Source organism: Silene latifolia, chromosome 3 (assembly GCF_048544455.1).
Source record: "Silene latifolia isolate original U9 population chromosome 3, ASM4854445v1, whole genome shotgun sequence".
Lineage (NCBI taxonomy): Eukaryota > Viridiplantae > Streptophyta > Magnoliopsida > Caryophyllales > Caryophyllaceae > Silene > Silene latifolia.
In genome coordinates, this window is record NC_133528.1 from 97,002,116 (window position 1) to 97,023,409 (window position 21,294).

Here is a 21,294-nt window from a genome sequence, read left to right on the forward strand (position 1 = left end):
TATATAAGGCATCACTTTAAGAAAAATATTGCATGCTATTACTATGGGTGCAACATTTCGAAACAAATGTTGCATTTTGTCGCAACACTTGAGCAACACTAGTGTTACATACTCCTATGAAAATTTCATTTACCGCCTTATTGTTTGTAATAGTAAAAATCAGGCGCCATTTTTTACTTTTGGGAATACTAACCATCAAAAGCTCAATTAAACGGAAATAAAAAAGGAATCAAATATTCTCTCATTCTCTAATTACATTACGTTTCTTAAAAATACTTTTCAATCTGGCGCACATTTATCAATTTACCTCTTAAAAAAATGCTTAATTTATTTTCTCTCCTCTAACCTAAAACCCAACCTTATATTTTATCTCATCTGTAGCACATTTTCTGCAAATTAACTAATCCATCGGTGAGATCAAAGGAAATTCATCATCTGCGAAACAAAAGGTATGTTTGTTTATGTCCATCTTGATTTTATTTTAATGCTTGAGGATACAATTATCCAATTTAATTATAGTGAATCCTAGTAAATCACCAATAAACCCTAAATCCCTAATTCGCTCACTTTATTCTAGTATTCTTCAATTTTACCTGCGATTTATGATAATTTCGCAACAACCGAATGTTCAGAATTGTAAACCTAATTATTTTGAAGCTTCACCGAATTCAAATGGCGATGCTCAGAGTACTGTTTTAGGTCAATTTTTTTCTCCGTTTGTAATTTAATTGATAGCGTTGATGTTCTTGTTGTTGCTGTCGTCGTAGTCGTCTTTGTTTTCGTCGCAGTTGTTGTTGTCACCGTTGTTTAATTAATAAGTTCCTCAGGAAGCGCAATTTCTTTGTGTTTAGTTTAATTGCTGCTTGTTCTCGATATAATGTAATAACTTCTGCTTGTTCATGCCCACTTTATCAATTATTAATTAAAACCTAAAACCTAATCTTATACATGATGCCACTTAATCAATTGTCCAGTTTAATTACAGTAGTTACTACCCACTTTATCATCTAGATTAGATTTTACTTTGGTACCAATTTGGCTGAAGATTAATCCATAATAAGCAGGTAGACTTGGTTGGTTGAAATTTGTGCTTAGAGGGTAATAAAGGTGTGATTAATCAAAAATATGAATAATAAAGAAATACTTGTAGTTGCAGTAGTGTATTTGAGATTGGTTTGTTTGGTTTTATTGAGCTGATTTCAACTTTAGTTGTCAAGAAGGTCTGAAATCTGGACTTTGTCTAACTATAATATTTACCTACATAGACGAGCATCACTCATGTGAGTAAGTGAGTTTGGTTGTTTTCTACCTATGCTCTGCTTTCAGTCGAATTTTGTGTCAGAAGGGATAATTAATGTTCAATTGTAGGAGATGGGGGTCATTTGCTTCCCGAATTTGCTTGGTCAGTTTGGCACAAGTCATTTGTGACTGTTTTAGAATGGAGATTTAAGATTTATGTATAGGTTTTGGTTACTAGACAGAATTTATGAACTGTGGATGGTTCTTCCAAGTTCCAATTGCTAAGGGGTAGATCTATGTATGGTTTGATACGTTCTATTGATAGGCAGATTGGTTAAGTTAACGATGAATGACTGGATAGGTAGTTCCGTATTTAGTTTTAGTTGTCAAAGACTATTTTGGTCAATTTAGTTTGCCATCGACAATTTGTTTTCTGTATTTGACAATGCATGAGCAATCTCATTTATCCTCTTCTGATATGAAATTTAATTTGAATGTGAGCATTGATCAGTGTAAGAGTAAAAGAAAGAACGTCATTATGGAGGATGTGTAGTCTTTAGATGTATTCTTATGCTTTGCGTGTTTCAATTGATCAGGCTAAGCACTACAAAGAAAGCAACGAGAAGTACTATCTGATTGCTCTCAGGTATCTACTTTGGCAGTTTTTTTTTCTTTTTTCTTTTTTCTTTTTTTTTGCCAGGAGTATAAATAGTAACTTACACAGTACAAACTCGACTCATTGCTTATTCAACTTAGAACATTTAGAAGACACCACTTTAATTTAGGCGAAAAACATGTAATTTTTGAAAAAATAGCCATTTCTGAGACATAGCTGAGTATTCGGGATTCCGTGGAAATTTCTTGTTAGCTTATTTTTTTTGTGTTTGTGTCATTAAATCCTTGGATTTTTCATTTCATAGATTAAGTAAGTACAGCAAAATATGTGAAAGCTAGCATCGTCAAGTAACATGCTTATTTTTAGGATTAAGCTCTTATATGATCTTTGGACCATTCTTTGGTAATTCTATTTGACTAATTTTTGTTGCACTACCCGTTAAGATAGGATCTAAGATGATACGATTGGTTAACTATTTCATTGTTGGGAGTCCCCATTTTGGTTAAGCCTCATTGTGTGGACTTATATATGAACCACTTTTCTTGTTTGGAATTATATATGAACCACTTTTCTTGTTTGCAATCATAGACAATTATTATTTAAATTTAAAATACTAAATGTATTATTTTTACATGCTTAAACAAATTGATGCCTAAAATTCTCATCATTCCTATCATTCTCCAAGCAGTTGCTGTTTTTACATGTATATGATTTGTGCTTATTTAATCCAGAATTCAGAGGATGAGGAATGATACAAGTTGGATGTATATAGCTAGACGTTTGCCTGAGTTTGAAAATGGAGTCATTGAGTTCCTTAATGTGTCATTTTCTAAGCGTGTTCATGGGAGTCAAATAAGATGTCCATGTAAGAGGTGTATAAACCGATATTGGTTACGAAGACATGAGGTGTATGATCATTTAAAAGCATTTGGTTTTGTTGAGAATTATTATGTTTGGACCTTTCATGGAGAGTCTCCTTTATCAACTGAATCCATAGTAGAAACCCTTGATGAAGAACCAAATTTCAATGACAATACCAACACATTGTTAGACGACAGATTTAGAAGTTGTTTTGAAGGTACCACTAACGTACAAAATGGTCCGAATGATGAAGCTAAAAAATTTTATAAGTTGGTAGAAGATAATTGGAAGACTACCTCCATATGTTGTCAAGGATTACTTAACATGAGGTATATATATTCCTTCATTGTTCATTCTTTTTGTCTCTAATTTTCTCCTGTAATTTTAATTTATTTTTCGAAAAGTGCGTTCTGCTGGCTGCATTAGGTGTTGCTGTGTTGCTTTCTTAAATTATCCTTACGCTTAGCCTGAATCTGTGTTGTCTGTGAATTTTATGTTAAATTAGTGAGCTGCAGTCCTCTGATCACCATTTAGCTCCCTATCCCTAGATGTGCTAAATCATTTCTAGGCATGATCCTAGCCACCATTTAACTTCATCTTGTGTATCCACTCTCGATCTTCTCTGGAAATTTGAGCACACAATCATGTTTACATTTGTCCCATAACCAATGCTGCCTGTACTCCTTTTTGGTACCCAAGGAATCTCCAGTTAGTTTCCTGGTTCAGGCACGCACTGAACAACTCTCTTGTTATAAGCACACTCAAAGTAGATGTGAGATATACATTCCTCAGCTTGCCCACAAAAGCAGCATCTATCCTCAATATCCATGTCATACTTGATCAGTTTGTCATTTGTCATTCGTATTCGTGAGCTTCTAGTGCATATTGTCATCCCATATACTCGATTTTTGGCACAACTAACCCACCCATTCCAGGCAATTGTTGTACCAGGTCACCTATCTTTGGTGCATGTTTGTGTACCTTTGAACCATTCAGACCATTGATAAACCTTATTAGTAGCATGAGGCAGAGTAGGTAGTTAGAGTAAATTCTGTAGGTAGATAGAGTAGTCAATAGGGCTGCTATGATTGGAACTTTTGATGCAGAATTATTAGAGTTAAACAGTATTCACAATGGGCCTGGTAACAAGTTACGCGTGGAAGCTATGAGCGTGCTGTCTATCATATATTTATGCTATGCATTTGAATCATAAGCCGTTCTTTTTTATGCTTTTACGGACCTTTTGGTACATGGTTTATTATTAAATTTGTTGAACAACAATGGCATGGTTATCTTGATTTCAAACGACTTTACTATTAGTGGTAAACCCTAAATTTAATGATGAACACTGCTGAAATGTTTCAACTCTTTGCTAAGTATTTACTCAAGTATAACACTCTTGATGCTTCATTGTCATTCAATCAGTAAAATAAAATAAAATTATGTCAAAAGCAATGGTGTAGATATGGATACTCCTCTCGGAAGAGTAACAATATCAATGAAAGTAGTTGTGTAATTCATTATTTACTTTATTGTTTTAGATTATATGTAGTTCAGGAAATTGCAAGCAGATTTGGTGTTACAAGGGAACAACAAGACCAGGCTGCTGTAAGTCATCTCGAGAACAGAGAGGGTCTCTGAGTCTTTGGTGTGATTATTATGGGTGGACAGGCCTACTTTTGCAGATCAAACTCAAACGTTTCACATAGGCTACACCTTGTGTACAATCACGTACTCTATTTTCTGCACGTCCTTGTTAATTAGTTGTTCTTTAATGCATTATTTATTATTTCGTGATAATTAAGTGTGACGTATCATCTATGCCTATTGAGCCTTTGAATCCTCAAATCTAATAATGTTCTATTTTTTATGTTACAGGTTGCATTTGAGGTATTAACAATGATGACGGGTTGATTTTTTGTCCGGTTGGCAACATATATATGCTCACAATACAAGAATGAAGACTTATAATTAGTAGCTTTCAAATAGTCGTTAAGAATTATTATTTGTTCTATTTAAACATTTGTTATATTTGTTTTAGTTAAATAATTGAACATTTGAGATCGAAGTTCTACTTTTGATCCTTTTTTGAAATGTAATTGACATATATTTTTGAGACTGAATCAATTGAATGCACAATTAGAGAGAATTACAATTGTTGCGTGTCTTACAAGTCCTTATGTCGTTGCACTTTATTAAGTGTTGTTTTTGAATAAATTAGTGTTGCATTTGTTTATTATAAGTGTTGTTTTGGGACGTAACCAGTGTTGCGTTTCCAAAATAAAAATGTTGCATTAATTTCATATAAGTGTTGCTTATCAACATGAAAAGTATTGCATTAGTTCAGGAAGTGTTGCTTTTTTTACATAAGAAATGTTGCATTAGAAAATAAAAAATGTTGCCTTTGCAATTGAAAAAGCGTTGCATAAACATGACCAATGCAACACTTTTCAAAAGTGTTGCTTCAGATTAAAAAGTGTTGCATTAAGCGTTGCAATGACCTAATGCAACAAGACCTGATGTAGCACTTGATTAAGTGTTGCATAAACTCTATTGCAACATTTATATGACATTATGCAACAATAGCAAAGTGTTGCTATAGAATCTAAATGTAGTAGTGCTCCTTTTTGCTCCCAGTCTGGGGCGGAGGTGTCAACACAGAAGTAGTGATAGAGACAGGCAATTCAGGAAGCACAAAGTACGATTTCTTTTCAGAAACCGTATTACAAGTCACAGGCCACATGGGGTCCTTTTTCTTAGCAGGTTGGGCAAAAACAATGGAGTGCTTTCCCACTCTGAAAGTCAAGGTTCCTAGACCGACATCTATGATTGCACCAAAAAGTGTGCGAGAAATGGCCTACCCAAAATAATGGGAATATGGGCATCCTCAGGCATATCAAGGACCACAAAGTCTACAGGGAAGAAAAACTTCCCTATTTGGACAGGGATGTCCTCTAAGACTCCTACGGGTTGGACCGCAGAGCGATCGGCCATCTGGACGGTCATGTCGGTCACTGCAAACCTAGTCAGTTTGAGCTTCCTAGCTAGACTCAAAGGCACGACGCTTATACTAGCTCCTAAGTCACATAATGCCTTCTCAATAGAGAAGGTACCTATATTACAAGGAACATAAAAGCTACCCGGGTCCTCCAGATTGTGGGGTGCAGTGTGAGACAAGTAAGAGCATGACTCTTTGGTTAATGCGACAGTATGAACATGTTCAAGTGACTTTTTCTTATACAGGAGTTGTTTCATGAATTTAGTGTAGGCAGGCACTTGATTGACCAACTCAAGGAAAGGTACTTGTACATTCAAACTACGGATAACCTTTTCAAATTTATTGAAAGATACCTGTTCCTTTGTCGGCACTAGTCTCTCCGGATATGGGGCTGTAAGAAGTACCTTAGCCCTCTCATCTAAATCGCGCGCGCCGGTATCCGTGGACTTAGGTTGGAAGTCCACCACCTTCTCCTTATTGAAGCTTGAACCCTCCTCAGACCGTCTCAAATGTGAGCCATTGACCGTCATCAGATCGAACTTTGGAGCCGGTACTGACCCATCAGCACTCGGGTCTTTCCCCAATATTTTCGGGATTGTCGTGCCCCGAAACAAATGATCCCTCAAGTTATCGGGCATCGGAGGACAAAAAATCTCGTTATCAGCAGTGATCTTGGTCGATCGACCACTATCCTCAGTCGATCGACCGAGGTGTACGATTCGAGAAAGCTGCCAGTAACCCGCGTATCGATCGATCGACGGATGTATCGATCGATCGACCGATATACCTGGTAGACGCCTTTTTCTTTGAATTATTCGTTACAGCTTTCTTTTGACTTGGATCTGCCTCATTCTTTTCAACAGCGTCCTCGACCATGGCAGGCCCCTCCAGGGTGGACCCACTCCTCAACGTTATAGCGTTTAGAGTCTCCTTTTGGTCGGTTTGAGTCGGTAAGTGTCCCGGAGCTCGAGTGGTACTCTTACTAGCCAATTGAGCAATTTGGCTCTCTAGTAGCTTCATCCCGGCCTCTCTTGCTTGGGACTCCTTCAAAGAACAAGTTCTTGAACTCAAGCAAAATCGAACTGTGGGATTGATTGTTTTTCTGCGGCACATAAGGAGGTTTTTGATATTGTTGTTGCTTTTGATGAGGGGGCACATAGGGTTGCTGCTGCGGAGGTGGAGTTGGATTCAGGACATTCTGGCTACTCCACCTCAGGTTGGAATGAACATTAGGCTCATAGTAGGTGTTTGTCTGCCTATAATGTTGAAAGGCAGCACAAGACTCAAAGGGACTAGGGAAATTCTTCGAAACGTGTCCCTCAGCTCCGCACCTTTCACGAGACGAAAGGACCGTCGACACAAAGATTTACTTGGTAAATACCCCCTTTGAAGCTCTTCCTAATTCATATTTGTCAAATCTCGCAGTGAGAGCTTCAAGTGCAAAGAACGAGAGGAAGATTCAGCAGCTCTCCTCTGGTTCCCTCTGGAATTCCCATACTCAGCCTTGTGGGTGGCTAGATCGTCGATGATCTTCCACCCCTTGGTCTCTCCCAAGTTCTCAGCAAATCGGCCATTAGCTGCAGCATCCAAAATAGCCCTCTGATCGTCATACAGCCCATTATAGAAATGATTGCACAAGCTCCATTTTTCGAAACCATGGTGCGGTATGGTTCGCACCAGCTTCTTAAATCGGACCCATGCCTCGTGGAAGTTCTCATCCGGCCCTTGTTTGAAACTCGTGATTTGAGCTCTAATAGCAATCGTCTTTGAAGCAGAAAAGTACTTCTTGTAGAATGCCAATGCCAAGGAATTCCAGTCGGTGATCCCATGAGCAGCTCGATCCAGATCTCTATACCACTCCCTTGCAGCATCACGGAGCGAGAAAATGAACATGGTCTCCTTGATCTGGTCTTGGGTCACGCCGCTGGTGGGGGTATGGAACAATGATGAGAGTCAATAAATGTCTCCATATGCTTAGCCGCATCTTCATTTGCAGCTCCCGAACTGGTTTCTCTTAACCATACTAATGTATGAAGGCTTTGGTTCGAATTTCCTGTCATCTCCTGGTAATTCGAACCCCTTATATAAATTTGCAGCTGTCGGCTCAGAATGACTAGCTATACTTGCTTCCTCAGCCATGACTAGAATTTCTTGAGAAGTGACTATCTCGGCTGAAGAGGTGGAAACGGGTGAAGAATGTGGATCTTCCTCGAACAGCTCGTTCTCGTAATAGCTTGACAGAGTACTCAGCTCTTCCTCTGTCGGTAATATCCTTTGTGATCGTCTCAACTCGCGCAAAGATTTCTCAATCTCAGGATTGAATGGTACTAGTTCACCACCCTGTGACCTGCGCATAAGAGGAAACTACAAAAAGAATATAAGAAGAGTTTAAGGAATAGAAGTCCCTTAAACTAAGAAAGACTAAATTAAAAAAACAAAAAATTAGAACTATTGCCTCCCCGGCAACGGCGCCAAAATTTGATACCCGTCGTTGAGAGTACCAAAAATAAGATTTATAATTTCCTATTAAGACTAACCAAGGCTAGTGGTAACAGGGTCGAACCACGAGGAGGCAGACATAATTTCTAGCTGTCTAATAAAAGTCTAAGGTAACAATTGTGGGGGTTGAATTGGATTGGTCTATAGCTAAGAGTAAATAAAGACAATAAATTAAAAAGACGGATCAAACAGATAAAGAAGGGGTACTAGGATGATCGGTTTGTTATAGCTTCGGCGGCAGCATACTAAACAGGTCTAAATCAAAACACATGAGGCGGGAAATAAAGAGGTCCTCTCGGTCCACTCTTAACAAATAACATCTTTCGATCTCGCTATAGGTCCCTAATATCACTAATACTAACTTTCGTCCTGAAAAGTGATTTACGGTCTAAACTATACCTATCTTTCGATCTCAATTTAGTTTAGTCATTTTAATTGATGGTCTAACAACTGTCCCTATCTCTTGATCTAATGGGTCAGTCATATCCTAAACATCCAACTAGTCGTGTGCACTTGTCGTGTGCACTAGATTCGTCGAATAAAGAATTAAAACAATTAAAACGAAAATAAAAACCTCACGTGGTCAGTCGATCGACCGGTTATGGTGGTCGATCGACCAACACGCGAGTCAGGCCGTGTTCTTTATGATGCCGCCTACGCTATAATTCCCCTACATCCTAGCACAATTGATTTATCTACTCATGCTGATGGGTATAACTACGATAAAACTAATTAAATAAACAAAAGAATTCATACTTGAAACGATAAAATAAACAATTGACATAAACGATGATAAAGGTTTCGGGGGACTAACTAACAATTCTATACTATAAGCAATAAAGTAATGAAACTAAAAATAGGGCAGGAAGAATACCGAAATTGCAGAGGAACGATTGAGAAACGAAAATTCCGATGCTAAACAATATTCCAAACCCTAATTATCAAACTAAATGTTACTGTATAAAAACTTGATTAAAAACTGGATGAAAACTGAATGAAAAACTGAATCATTCTTCTGATGTTCTAGGTTATGTTATATAGCAAACATACGTAACTTTTATTTCCAAAACCTAAACGCAATGGGCTTGCGCTTCCTTGGTCTTTTAATTCTCGTCTGGGATAGCAGATTGGTCGATCGACTGCAAGGACTGGTCGATCGACTGAATAACAATGAGCAGTAGCTTCTGAAGACCGATGGTTGGTCGATCGACTGATGGTGATGGTCGATCGACCGCTTGAGCTGCTACTTGACTTTTATAATCTCGTGGATTTGTCTTTCGGGCCTTGAATTGCGCACCAAGCTCGTTCCTCGGGTGAATACTTCACGTCAAATGCAATGCAGGATACTCGGGGACGGATTTAGCTCGATTTCCACTGGATTCTTCACATTTCTGCAATAATGTACAAAAATACGGAAGTAGACGGAAACAGGGAGAAATGTAGCATAAACTACATGAATGAGCTCTGAAATGCGTGTAAAATGGGATGTAAAACATCATATAAAAGACACGCATCAGTAGCGGTGTGGTCGATTGACTAAGCACGACGGTCGATCGACTGAGTAGCAGTGTACAGTAGCTTCTGGATCCCGCAAGTTGGTCGATCGACTAAGGGTACTGGTCGATCGACTGCTTTAGCTGGTACTTGACTTCTATAATCTCGTGGATTTGTCTTTTAGGCCTTGAAATGCGCACCAAGCTCGTTCCTTAAGTGAATACTTCACGTCAAATGCAATGCAAGATACTCGGGGACGGATTTAGCTCGATTTCCGTTGAATTCTTCACATTTCTGCAATAATGTACAAAAACACGAAAGTAGACGGAAATGGGGGAAATGGTAGCTTAAACTACACAAATGAGCTCTGAAATGCGTGTAAAATGAGGTGTAAAACATCATATAAATGACACGCATCAAACTTCCCCAAACCAAACTCTTGCTTGTCCCCAAGCAAGAACAAGACTCGATCTAATGACCTATTGGAACGAGTTCAATCTCAGAGCGAATTGCAAACTGTAAAGCCTAAACCATTTTATTGCAATAACTAACAATCAATTAGCAAATGAATCATGCAAACGAGTTATGGAGTCGTTAAAAACTGCTGAACCGCCAACTATAGAGACTTATCAAATTGGACTCTCACGGGTCGCTCATATCACACATAAGCACAGGTGAATATATAAGAGGATAGAAAGAATTCAATTTTGTAGAGACTCTCACCTAACTACGACCTATAAGAACATGCCTGCAATATAATATAAAAGTAATCTCTATGACCGTATATATTGTTGGGGCTGGTGTCCTTTACAGTTAGTGCAATGACATATAAATCTCTAAAAGGATCAAAGGGTACACTTTTGTATTATTATCAGTTGGTCCACGTTTATCAATAACGGTTGGCTTGCTAGATAAGTTTGACGTTATTGTCATACAGATGGCGGTGATCAACTGGTCCCTAAAAGTCACACCTATAGGATACGTTTGAGAGATGTGACGGTATGAAAATACAGTCATGTTGATGCCTAATTTGACTAAACAGTTAGTCGGAGTTATTGACTAATAATTAGTCAAACGCGATGTTGAGATAATTATTTAATACGGATTAAATAATACGGGCTAAGGCGAATTAAACGGTTAATTCGTAAATTAAATATAAACGGTTATATTTAATTAATGTATATTGAATTAATTAATTATACAATATTGTCATTGTCGGACAAGTATTAATATATCGACTGAGTCATGTCACTAGTTGGTATTTTAATAACCGATAACCGATGACGATTTATAATAAAAATCCCGTCATATACATTTTAGCATTTTGAGTCGGATCACGAGTTAAAAATAAGGAGGAAGTGAAAGCCCACTCCCTCCCCTTGGCTCACGGTTTGGACGAACCAAACAAAAGGAGATGCTCTCTCTCCTTTTGCCCTAATCATCTCATTTGCACACAAAATTAGGGTTTCGGGGCAATTCTCTCTGAAATTCTAGATCTCACATCGAAAACCTCACAATAACTCTCTCAATATTGCAAGGCAATTAGAGAGTACTTTCTAGCACAAGGGGCATAGTCTCAGACGATCTTGGGTGCAACAATTAGGAGGAAATCTATATTGATTTCTGTTCTTAGGCCGCATTCGCAAAGGACCCGAGGTTGATTCTTGTTCTTTATCGTTTTCTCTTGTATTTTTGTTTTATGACAATAATCACATGTTAAAGATACGTTATAGTCCTAAAATTTAAGGGAATTTTACGGATATTTTCCTACAAGTGGTATCAGAACGAGGCCACGTAAATTTTTCATGTTGATTTTCATTAAACGAATTGAATCGATAAATTTTTGCATAAAAAAAAAACGTGCGGCTGCAATTTTTTTGTCTCGGCCTGTTTTCTGTTTTTTTTGCTTTGTAAACCGTGCCCTGTTTACACGGTTGTTGTTTTTTTTTTTTTGAAAACCGTGACATGTTTTTACACGGATGATTTGTTTTGTTTTCGATTTGTTCTTTGCATATTGTTTTTGTAATCGATATTCATTGCAATATGTTAAAGTTTTATCAATTGTAGATTCAATTCTATACGGATTAGGTTTAATTGCAATTGGTTTTACCAAATCGATCTTGTTTTGGCTTGTTGATGCTCGCGGTTTGAGTTGCCATATAAAAAAAAAAAAAAAAATTTGTTGAGCTGCTCTCGGTTCTGCCGTGAGAGAAAAGAAAAAAAAAATTTCGGTTTTAATTTTTTTTCGGCCATTTCAATGTGCATAATACAGATTTTGTGCATTCGCTTGATAGTGAAACGGTTCACTCACGTACCATTTAGTTATTTTAAAGCGGTTTAAAGTAACGGATTGTAATGGATTAAAATTAAGTTGATTAAAGCGGCTTTGTCACATAATTTTAATCATTAAAAGGTGGTTTGGATAAATTTAACATAATTACGGAATTATGTCACGAATAAATTTTATTTTAGTTGATGCATTTTATTTATCGTTATTTTGAATGTCTTGAATGTTTTATTACGTATTTAATTTTACAAACGGTTGTAACTTAGTGTGGCCTTAGTAGAACGTGTTACCGTAATGATGGAACACGGTCTTGGTTGTATTTTGAGATCTTGTATCTCCGTTTTGGCTTTTCCTTGTAATTACAGTTTTTATTTAGAATGTAAATAGGTTTATATTTTGTAAATTTTAAATTGTAATTTTGAGAAGACCAAAGATGGAGAATCGAATGCTCACTCCCGTTACATGGATCAAGATGGAACATCAAGACAAGCTTCTCGGGTCCAACGGTGGATTCCAAAGTTGTATTATGTTCTTTTTGCTAGGATAGGCCACACTAGGACTTTTATTTACGTATTGCATTTTTATTTTTGTTTTCATCGTAACGATAGTTTGCATCATATTCCGCCTAAAAACCAAACCACCTAATAATTGCATGAAAACTGACACATATAGAGGTCACGCGTTAGTTTTCTTTGATATACAAATATCACACGTTTTTACTTAAGCCATCACCTAATTTAATTCATTCACGTAATGCTAGTTTTTCGTTCACTTAAAATGAATTAAAACTAAGTTGATGGGATCTTCCTCGTATAACCAAAAATTGAGAATAGTCTTTATAGGTCAAACTCCAATGAATCCCTTCTTCGTCGGTAGACATAATATGACCCCTTCTACGTCGGGTAAGTTGGAACTGATTGACCTATTTTATCTCAACACTATGGTCACTCGTACGATCCTGTGATTATGGTGGACTATAGATAGGATTTACGGAAATCTATCGACCAAGAGTTCTAACGGTAGAACTAGCTAAACAGTTGGCTTATCAATTTACGGAAATTGAGTCTTGGGATCACTTATATTTTTCTTGAGGGAGATCAATTATGCAAGTGCAATGAGTCTACACGTTAAAATGAATTTTAAATAGACTTAAATCACCTCGATGAGTTGCTTATTTCGTTTTGTTTTTCCCTTCTTTTTCAGTGTAGATCACGATCATTTAAACTGCTAATAACATAATGGCTGGCCGTGCTGACGACCCAATGCCAAGTGTCACATTGGACCGTGAGTCCTGGCTTCGGATCTTCATGGATCAGATGAATCGATCTACTCGATCGAAGAATGATGGATCAAACTTCGCGCGGATCGGGAGGCGGCATTACGGAATGCTGCCATTGCTGACGGGAAGCTCAAATATCTGACTGAGCCCATCCCGCCAAACCCAGGCCCCACGGCTGGAATTAACGAGATCGACAAGTATAACGATTTCGCCATGGAAGCAGGTGCAATAAAGAACGTACTCATTTTTGCAATGGAACCCAATTTGCAGAAACGCTTCATAGCCCAAGGTGCAAACAAGATTTTCACCACGCTCACTAAGGAATTCTCGAAAGCACCGAGAATCGTGACCTATGAGCACACCTGTCGCTTCTTTGAGGCGAAACTCCAGAAGGGCCAACCGGTTAGCCCACACATTCTCAGCATGATTGAGAATGTCGAGAAACTGGAGGCGCTTGATTGTAAAATCAGCGAGAACATTGTGATTGACCGTGACACATGCCGAGGTATATATGGATATGTGAGGTACGGGTAAGAAGAGGCAAAACATTTTATGGAAATGAGGAGGTACAGGTGATCAAGCTAGTACCAAAACGGAACCATGTGATAATATCCAACTTCTTGCTCAAAAATCAATTAACACGGTGCTATAGCAAGCACAAAACTCACAATCTCCGGTATAACAGTAATCAACTAACTCCCCATAAGATATAAATAGTACATGGGAGCAAAAATCGCCATAAGATAAAGCTTGAATTATGCGAAAATTGATTTCTTTTCTTTCTCCTTCGAACTCCAGTCGATCGACCAGAATTGGCAGTCGATCGACTGCTTTGAACAGTACAGAACTCTCTTTTTTTCTTTTTCGAATCATTTTTCATCTTTTTTTTCTTCTTTTCTATTTCTTTCTTTCGTCCCTTTCTTTTCATTCTCCCGACAACATCTCAACATAACATATGCCACCAAAAACGAGTAACAATCCCAAAACTAAACTACTAGCTTGACAAAGGCAGGCTAAATGTAGGATGTAGTAAATAGGACAAAAAGGATATTTTTGGCAGTGTGGAGCTTATGGGTAAAACGAGAAAAGGGAAACCTCTACCACATGTGTCAACAAACCACAAACCGAATGCATACATGTATTAAGTAGATCAAGTTCATATTTATGCACATTTATGTAACATGTCTCATAAGGAGTAACTACTCACATTCTAGATAAACTGGTCATGAATGTCACCAGTTATAGGCTCTAATTCTCAGAAATATGATGTAGTTTGCCAAATTTCTAAGTCAAGTCTCAAGTTCAGCAAATAATGTAACGAAAACTCGTAGATATGCATAAACGATTCTACTAATAACATGTCAATTAGCAAGGCTGAGGCATAAAACAGCTGCAAATGCAATGTCATCATTGAAATACTACCGTTCCGACTCGACCTATATGCTAAAATAAACGTGCAATTTTTTGAAATTTTTGAAATTTTTGAAATTTTTCAATTTTTTTTTTGAATTTTGTATATATAAGAAATGAAATAAACGATGCAAAACGAAAATGTAAACGTGAATGCAAGCAAATGATATGCGACGCAAAACCCTTCCCTAAACCAAATCGCACAATGTCCCCATTGTGCAAAATCATGTAATGAAGAAAAGAGAAATGAGAATTTGCGAGAAAATAAACAAATAAATATGACATGAAGTGGAAATCGGGAACTCACAAGACTTTAAGCGCAGCAAAGGAAACCTCCCCAAACCAGCGTGAGCTAGGAGGTTTCAGTAGCCAGCAGTGCTACCAATAAGTACCTGAAAAGACAAACAAAGTACCACGCATAAAATCGAGAAAGACAATAATGAAGCGGTATTATGTGCACAACCGAGAAAATAGAAGAAATATATAAATGACGGAAGATAAAGTGGAGTAGAAAACTTCCTCAAGTCCGCAAATCGACCAAACACAGCAGGGGAGAGGTCGTGAACATGTACAGCAGTGCAGGGCGGTCGATCGACCACTTAGCCCAGTCGATCGACCAGGGTGAAAGGAACAGTAGCTCCTGGAAACTGCAACGCAGTCGATCGACTAATGTTGCCAGTCGATCGACCGAAGATACTGCTGTAACTTCTTATTTCTTCGTATTTGCTCAATAACGTGAGCTAATAAGGTCTAAAAACCTGCAAATGCACAATAATACGCGCCCAAAATTGCGAAAAACCCAAAGTAAAGTCTAAAGCGTATAAAATCCTAAGCAAGCAAAATAAAATGTGAAGTCTCGCGCACACAAAATACGGTAAATAGTCTTAAAAGCAATAAAGTAAATGTTTGATAAAGCATTTTATCAACTAATAGTTGATCAAGAATGGCCATGGTATGGCCCACTTCATCGGCTTCTGGCTACAAGAGGTAGCCTCAACGGTGCTCATCTTCTCAACTGCACCCTTCTTAGCTTCAACATCTGCCGAACTCAATGGATCGACATCTTCTATATCTCCCCAGTCAATGATCTCCTCCGGCTCATCAAAGTCCAAATCGGACTCCCTCACATTGACCGGCTCATCATCAACTTCCTCATCAGTGCCATAGCTAAGGCAACCAAGACCGCCTCGTGAAATGATTGGCTCCTTCGCAGCTGGAGTAACTTGCAGCTCTTCCTTCCCCAAACCAGCTCCTGCAATATCAGAAATAGGCGAATCTTCCTCCAATTTGCTCCCAGTCCGGGGCGGAGGTGTCACAACAGGAGTAGAAATAGAGACAGGCATATCGGGAAGTATAAAATAAGATTTCTTTTCAGAAACCGTATTGCAAGTTACAGGCCACATGGGGTCTTTCTTCTTAGCAGGTTGGGCAAAAACAATGGAATGCTTCCCTACTTTAAAGGTCCAAGTACCCGAACCTACATCGATGACTGCACTAGCAGTGTGCAGAAATGGTCTACCCAATATGATAGGAATATGGGCATCCTCAGGCATATCAAGTACGACGAAGTCAACAGGGAAGAATAACTTCCCTATTTGCACGGGGATGTCCTCTAAGACCCCTATTGGCTGGACCTCAGATCGGTCAGCCATCTGTACTGTCATGTCGGTGACTGCAAACCTAGTCAATTTTAGCTTCCTAGTAAGACTCAAGGGCATTACACTTATACTAGCTCCTAAGTCACATAAGGCTTTCTCAATAGGAAAGGTACCAATGCTACATGGAACGGAGAAGCTACCTGGGTCTTCTAGTTTGTGAGGTGCAGTGTGGGACAAATAAGAGCATGACTCTTTAGTTAATTCGACAGTATGCACAGTTTCAAGTGACTTCTTCTTAGACAAGAGTTGTTTCATGAATTTAGTGTAAGCAGGCACTTGATTGACTAACTCAAGGAAAGGCCTTGTACATTCAAGCTACGAATAACTTTTTCAAATTTATTGAAAGATACATGTTCCTTCGTTGGCACTAGTCTTGCAGTGTAAACTATGGGGACAAGCACAAATTGGACAATCCTGAAACAGGCAAAAGAGCAATTTTCAGGGAATGCAATAAACTTGGGGATTTTTATAAAAATAGTAAATGACCTTGAAAAATCATGAAACTTGGTGACAATTTAGTTAAGAGGGCAAACTAAAACTGTGCCAATTCTCAGGATTTTACACACACTCCAGGTAATTTTAATAAATAGAAAACCAGACTGAAATAAAAGAAATCTCAGACAGTTTCCTTAAAAGACTCTTGTGACTGTTTTTGTGATATTTTCTGGACACAAAGGAGGATATAATTATTAAATTTACTCTCAAGCAAGCACAGAGATTAAACTTAATAATTTAGGAAGATTAAGACTGAATTGTTCAAGCAAGCACAGAATCAATTCAAGCTTAACCAGACAATGCACTTAAAATAGCTCAAGCAAGCACAGACCTATTCTAAGTAGCACCACAGATCCTTAATCACCTTCTAAGCAAGCACAAGAAGATATTAAGTCTGACTTATAACTAAGACCCAGCAAAGTTAAAAGATTTGCAAATTTTTGAGAGAAATCTCAAGGTTTTCATTAATCAAAGTCTGAGTACAACAGACTGAGAAAGGGTCCTTATATAGGCCTTTCTGTGAAGTGTTCAGTACATGATAAACCGTAGACAACTCCATCTAAGGGCCAGGATTAAACTTAGGAAGCAAACAAGAGTAGTGGACTTATTTTACAACGGATACAAAAGAAATTAAGGCAAACTGAACAAGAACAAAAGAGCTGCAGGTTGATAGTGACATGTTGTCTTTGGTTGCTGAAATCTTTGGCTGGTTGTTGTGGGTCAAATGGCTTTGGTGCAGGCATCTTATTTAGCTCAAGGCTCTATAAAATGAGTGCTGAACAGGCCAAGTTCTTCTTTGTTGAGAGTTTTCCCTTGTTTGGCCAAAAATGGCAACTTTACTTTATCTGATTTACCCTCCTGCAACTATCTTTTCAGTCTGGATTTTTGTGCAATGCTTTAGGAATTTGGCCTGGCTCCTTAGGATTAATTTGTGACTAGTTGAACAAGGATTCAGCTGGCCAAGGTGGCTGCTGGTGGCTAGCCTGGCTGCTGTTCTTGTGGCCTGGTGAAGTTGGACTGGCAGTTGAGGTTGCCTGAGTGGTGTCACTGGTTTGAATTGTGCCTGTCATAAAAAAGGTGTTGGCCTGGTTATCAGCTCCTGCTGCAACCCCCCCTGGTTGAACAGGGCTTGCCCTTAAGCCTGGATCCTCTTCTCCCTCAGAATCTTCATAGAATGGACTTAGATCACCCACATTGAATGTGCCATGAACCCCATATTCCCCTGGCAAGTCAATTTTATAAGCATTTGGACCAATTCTTTCCAAGACTTCAAATGGCCCATCTGCTCTAGGCATAAGCTTGTTCTTTCTTTTGGAGGGGAATCTTTCCTTCCTGAGGTGCAACCAAACCATATCTCCTGCCTCAAATTCCTTCTTTTTCTTAGGCTTCTTGGATTGTTTTTTATACAGCTCGTTGGACCTTTCAATTTGCTTTCTTACAGTTTCATGCAACTTCAGCAGTTGTTCAGCTATTCTCTTGGCATCAGGACTGATCTCTTCCTTTGGGACAGAAGACAAGTCCAAGGGCATAAGTGGATTAACCCCATAGACTATCTCAAAAGGACTGTAACCAGTTGCAGTAGATGGTGCTCTGTTGAATGCAAATTCAGCTGCAGCTAGCTTTAAATCCCAATCCTTCAAGGTTTTGCTAACTAGGCACCTTAAAATTCTTCCCAAAGTTTTGTTAGTGACCTCAGTTTGGCCATCTGTCTGTGGATGATGAGATGTGCAGAACAAAAGCTTTGTCCTTAGTAGCTTCCACAGGGTTTTCCAAAAGTAGCTCATAAATTTTGTATCCCTGTCAGATACAATCGTCTTAGGAACTCCATGAAGTCTCACAATCTCCTTAAGATATATCTCAAAGAACACTAGCAAAGCATCCTCGGTTTTTCTTGCAGGCTATGAAGTGAGCCATCTTACTGAACCTATCCACAACCACCATGATTGAGTCTTTGCCTCTCTGTGTCCTAGGTAGTGCGACAATAAAATCAAGGCTCACATCCTCCCAAGGTTTATCAGGGATAGGCAGTGGAGTGTAGGGTCCTGCTTGGAAGGAGCTCTTGGCCTTATGGCATGTTGAACACCTCCTAAGGACTGCCTGAACATCCCCCATCATTCTAGGCCAATAAAACTGGTCCTGTAAGATCTCCAGGGTTTTCTGAACACCAAAATGTCCCCCTAACCCTCCTGAATGGACTTCCCTGATCAGTAAATCCCTGTAGGATCCCCTTGGCACACACAACCTATTACCATGAAACAAAAAACCTCCTTGCAGCATATATTTCTTACCCTGAATTGAGCCTCCTTCTGTGAGAACAATCCACTCCTCAGACAAGTCAGAGTCCTCCTTATACATCTCCTTTATGAACTCAAACCCAAGGACCTTGTTACTGATGACAGTTAACAAAGAATGCCTTCTAGACAGGGCATCAGCTACCACATTCTGCTTCCCTTCTTTATATTTGCTTGAAAAGTTAAAGGCTTGCAGGAATTCTACCCACTTAGCATGCCTATGGCTCAGCTTGTGTTGGCCATTGATGTACTTCAGGGCCTCATGATCAGAATGCAACACAAATGGCTTAGGTTTCAAGTAGTGACTCCAATGTGTAAGAGCCCTTATGATTGCATAGAACTCCTTGTCATAAGTTGAATATTTCAGCTTGGCTCCATTTAACTTCTCACTGAAATAGGCCACTGGTCTTTGGCCTTGGATTAGGACAGCTCCTATTCCAACCCCACTAGCATCACACTCTACCTCAAATAGTTGTTCAAAGTCAGGCAGCTTGAGAATGGGAGTTTCACACATTAACTTTTTGATTTTCTCAAAGGACTGCTGAGCAGTTTCAGTCCATTGGAAGTCTCCCTTTCTCATACACTCAGTAATTGGTGCAACAATTGAGCTGAAATTTTTAATGAACCTTCTGTAGAAAGATGCCAGGCCATGAAATCCCCTTTACGTGATTGTTTGTGGGGGCCAAGTTTGCATAGCCTGAATCTTCTCCTGATCAACTGAAATCCCTCTTCCTGATACAATATACCCCAGAAATGCTACCTCATTGACCATGAAGGTACACTTTTCAAGCTTCCCATACAACTTCTGTTCCCTAAGTATTTTAAAAATCTCTTCCAAATGTAACACATGCTCAGATGGACTTTTGCTGTAAATGAGTATGTCATCAAAGTACACTACAGCAAACTTTCCAAGGCAGGGTCTCAGAACTTCAGTCATGAGCCTCATGAAGGTGCTTGGAGCATTAGACAAGCCAAATGGCATGACAAGCCACTCATACAGGCCATGTTTGGTTTTGAAAGCTGTTTTCCATTCATCACCTTCTCTTATTCTCACCTGATGATACCCTTGCCTGAGATCTATCTTTGAAAAGATCTTAGCCCCACTGAGCTCATCCAACATGTCATCTAGCCTTGGAATAGGGAATCTGTACTTGACTGTGATGTTGTTTATAGCCCTGCTATCAGTACACATTATCCAACTTCCATCTTTCTTAGGCACTAGTAAAGGCACGCTTGGGGCTCAATGATTCCCTTACAAATCCCTTTGTCATTAATTCTTCAATCTGATGTTGTAGCTCCTTGGTTGTTGTGGGATCACACCTGTAAGCTGGCCTGTTAGGAAGCACAGAACCAGGTACAAGGTCTATGTGATGCTCAATGCCTCTCAGGGGTGGCAATCCACTAGGCAACTCAGCTGGAAAAACCTCCTTGTACTTCTTAATTAGGGGTTGAACCTCTACAGGCACATCTTTGTTCCACTCAGTGTTGGTTTCCCTTGATAGGAGAAACAATACAGGTTGTTCTTGCCTCAGCTCCTTGATCATAGCTGCCTCAGATAGAAATAGTACTCCATTAACCTCCTCAGGCATGTTAGGACTTCCATAACCCCTCTGGTTTGGTGGTAAGGGAGTCAGAGTGACTCTCTTCCCATTATGCTTGAAAAGATAGACATTTTCCTTCCCCTGGTGAGTGGTACTCCTGTCAAACTCCCATGGTCTCCCTAGCAGTAGATGGCAGGCATCTATAGGGACCACATCACACAGTACTTCATCCTTGTACACCTTCCCAATTGAAAAAGGAACAATGCATTGCTTGTCAACTCTCACTTCAGATCCTTTGCTTAACCATCTCAGTTTGTATGGATTGGGGTGCTCCTGAGTAGGCAAGTTCAGCTTGCTAACCATGATGGTGGAAGCTACATTGGTACAGCTACCTCCATCAATGATCAAATTACACACTCTCCCTTGGACAGTGCACCTACTCCTGAATATTATGGACCTCTGATCAGCTTCTAGAGGAGCTGGTTGAGAGTGCATAACCCTCCATAGGACCAAATTGTGCCCTGTGTCAGGGTGAGCAACAACTTGTCCTTGATCGTTCCCCCAGTTTCCATCTCTGCTGGAACCAGTGTCTCTTCTTCCTCATACTCAACTAGACCTTCCCTTTC

The 21,294-nt window shown here is 39.1% G+C and overlaps 1 protein-coding gene and 1 long non-coding RNA gene across 2 annotated transcripts; one reads left to right on the top strand and one right to left on the bottom strand.

Annotated features, from left to right (window-relative positions):
- The first annotated feature begins 4,112 nt into the window (after nt 1–4,112).
- On the top strand, nt 4,113–4,873 carry LOC141646191 (uncharacterized). The gene is made up of 2 exons (XR_012545414.1): nt 4,113–4,324; nt 4,595–4,873. It is a non-coding gene; the product is annotated as an uncharacterized LOC141646191 (long non-coding RNA).
- A 15,465-nt stretch (nt 4,874–20,338) lies between these two features.
- On the bottom strand, nt 20,339–21,031 carry LOC141649376 (uncharacterized). The gene has a single exon (XM_074458069.1). The coding sequence runs from the start codon at nt 21,029–21,031 to the stop codon at nt 20,339–20,341; it is 693 nt and encodes a 230-aa protein (XP_074314170.1).
- Between the last annotated feature and the right edge of the window lie 263 nt (nt 21,032–21,294).

Excerpts from the sequence above, each read along its gene's own strand:
- LOC141649376 (XM_074458069.1), bottom strand. The coding sequence starts at position 21,031 with ATGGTTAGCAAGCTGAACTTGCCTACTCAGGAGCACCCCAATCCATAC.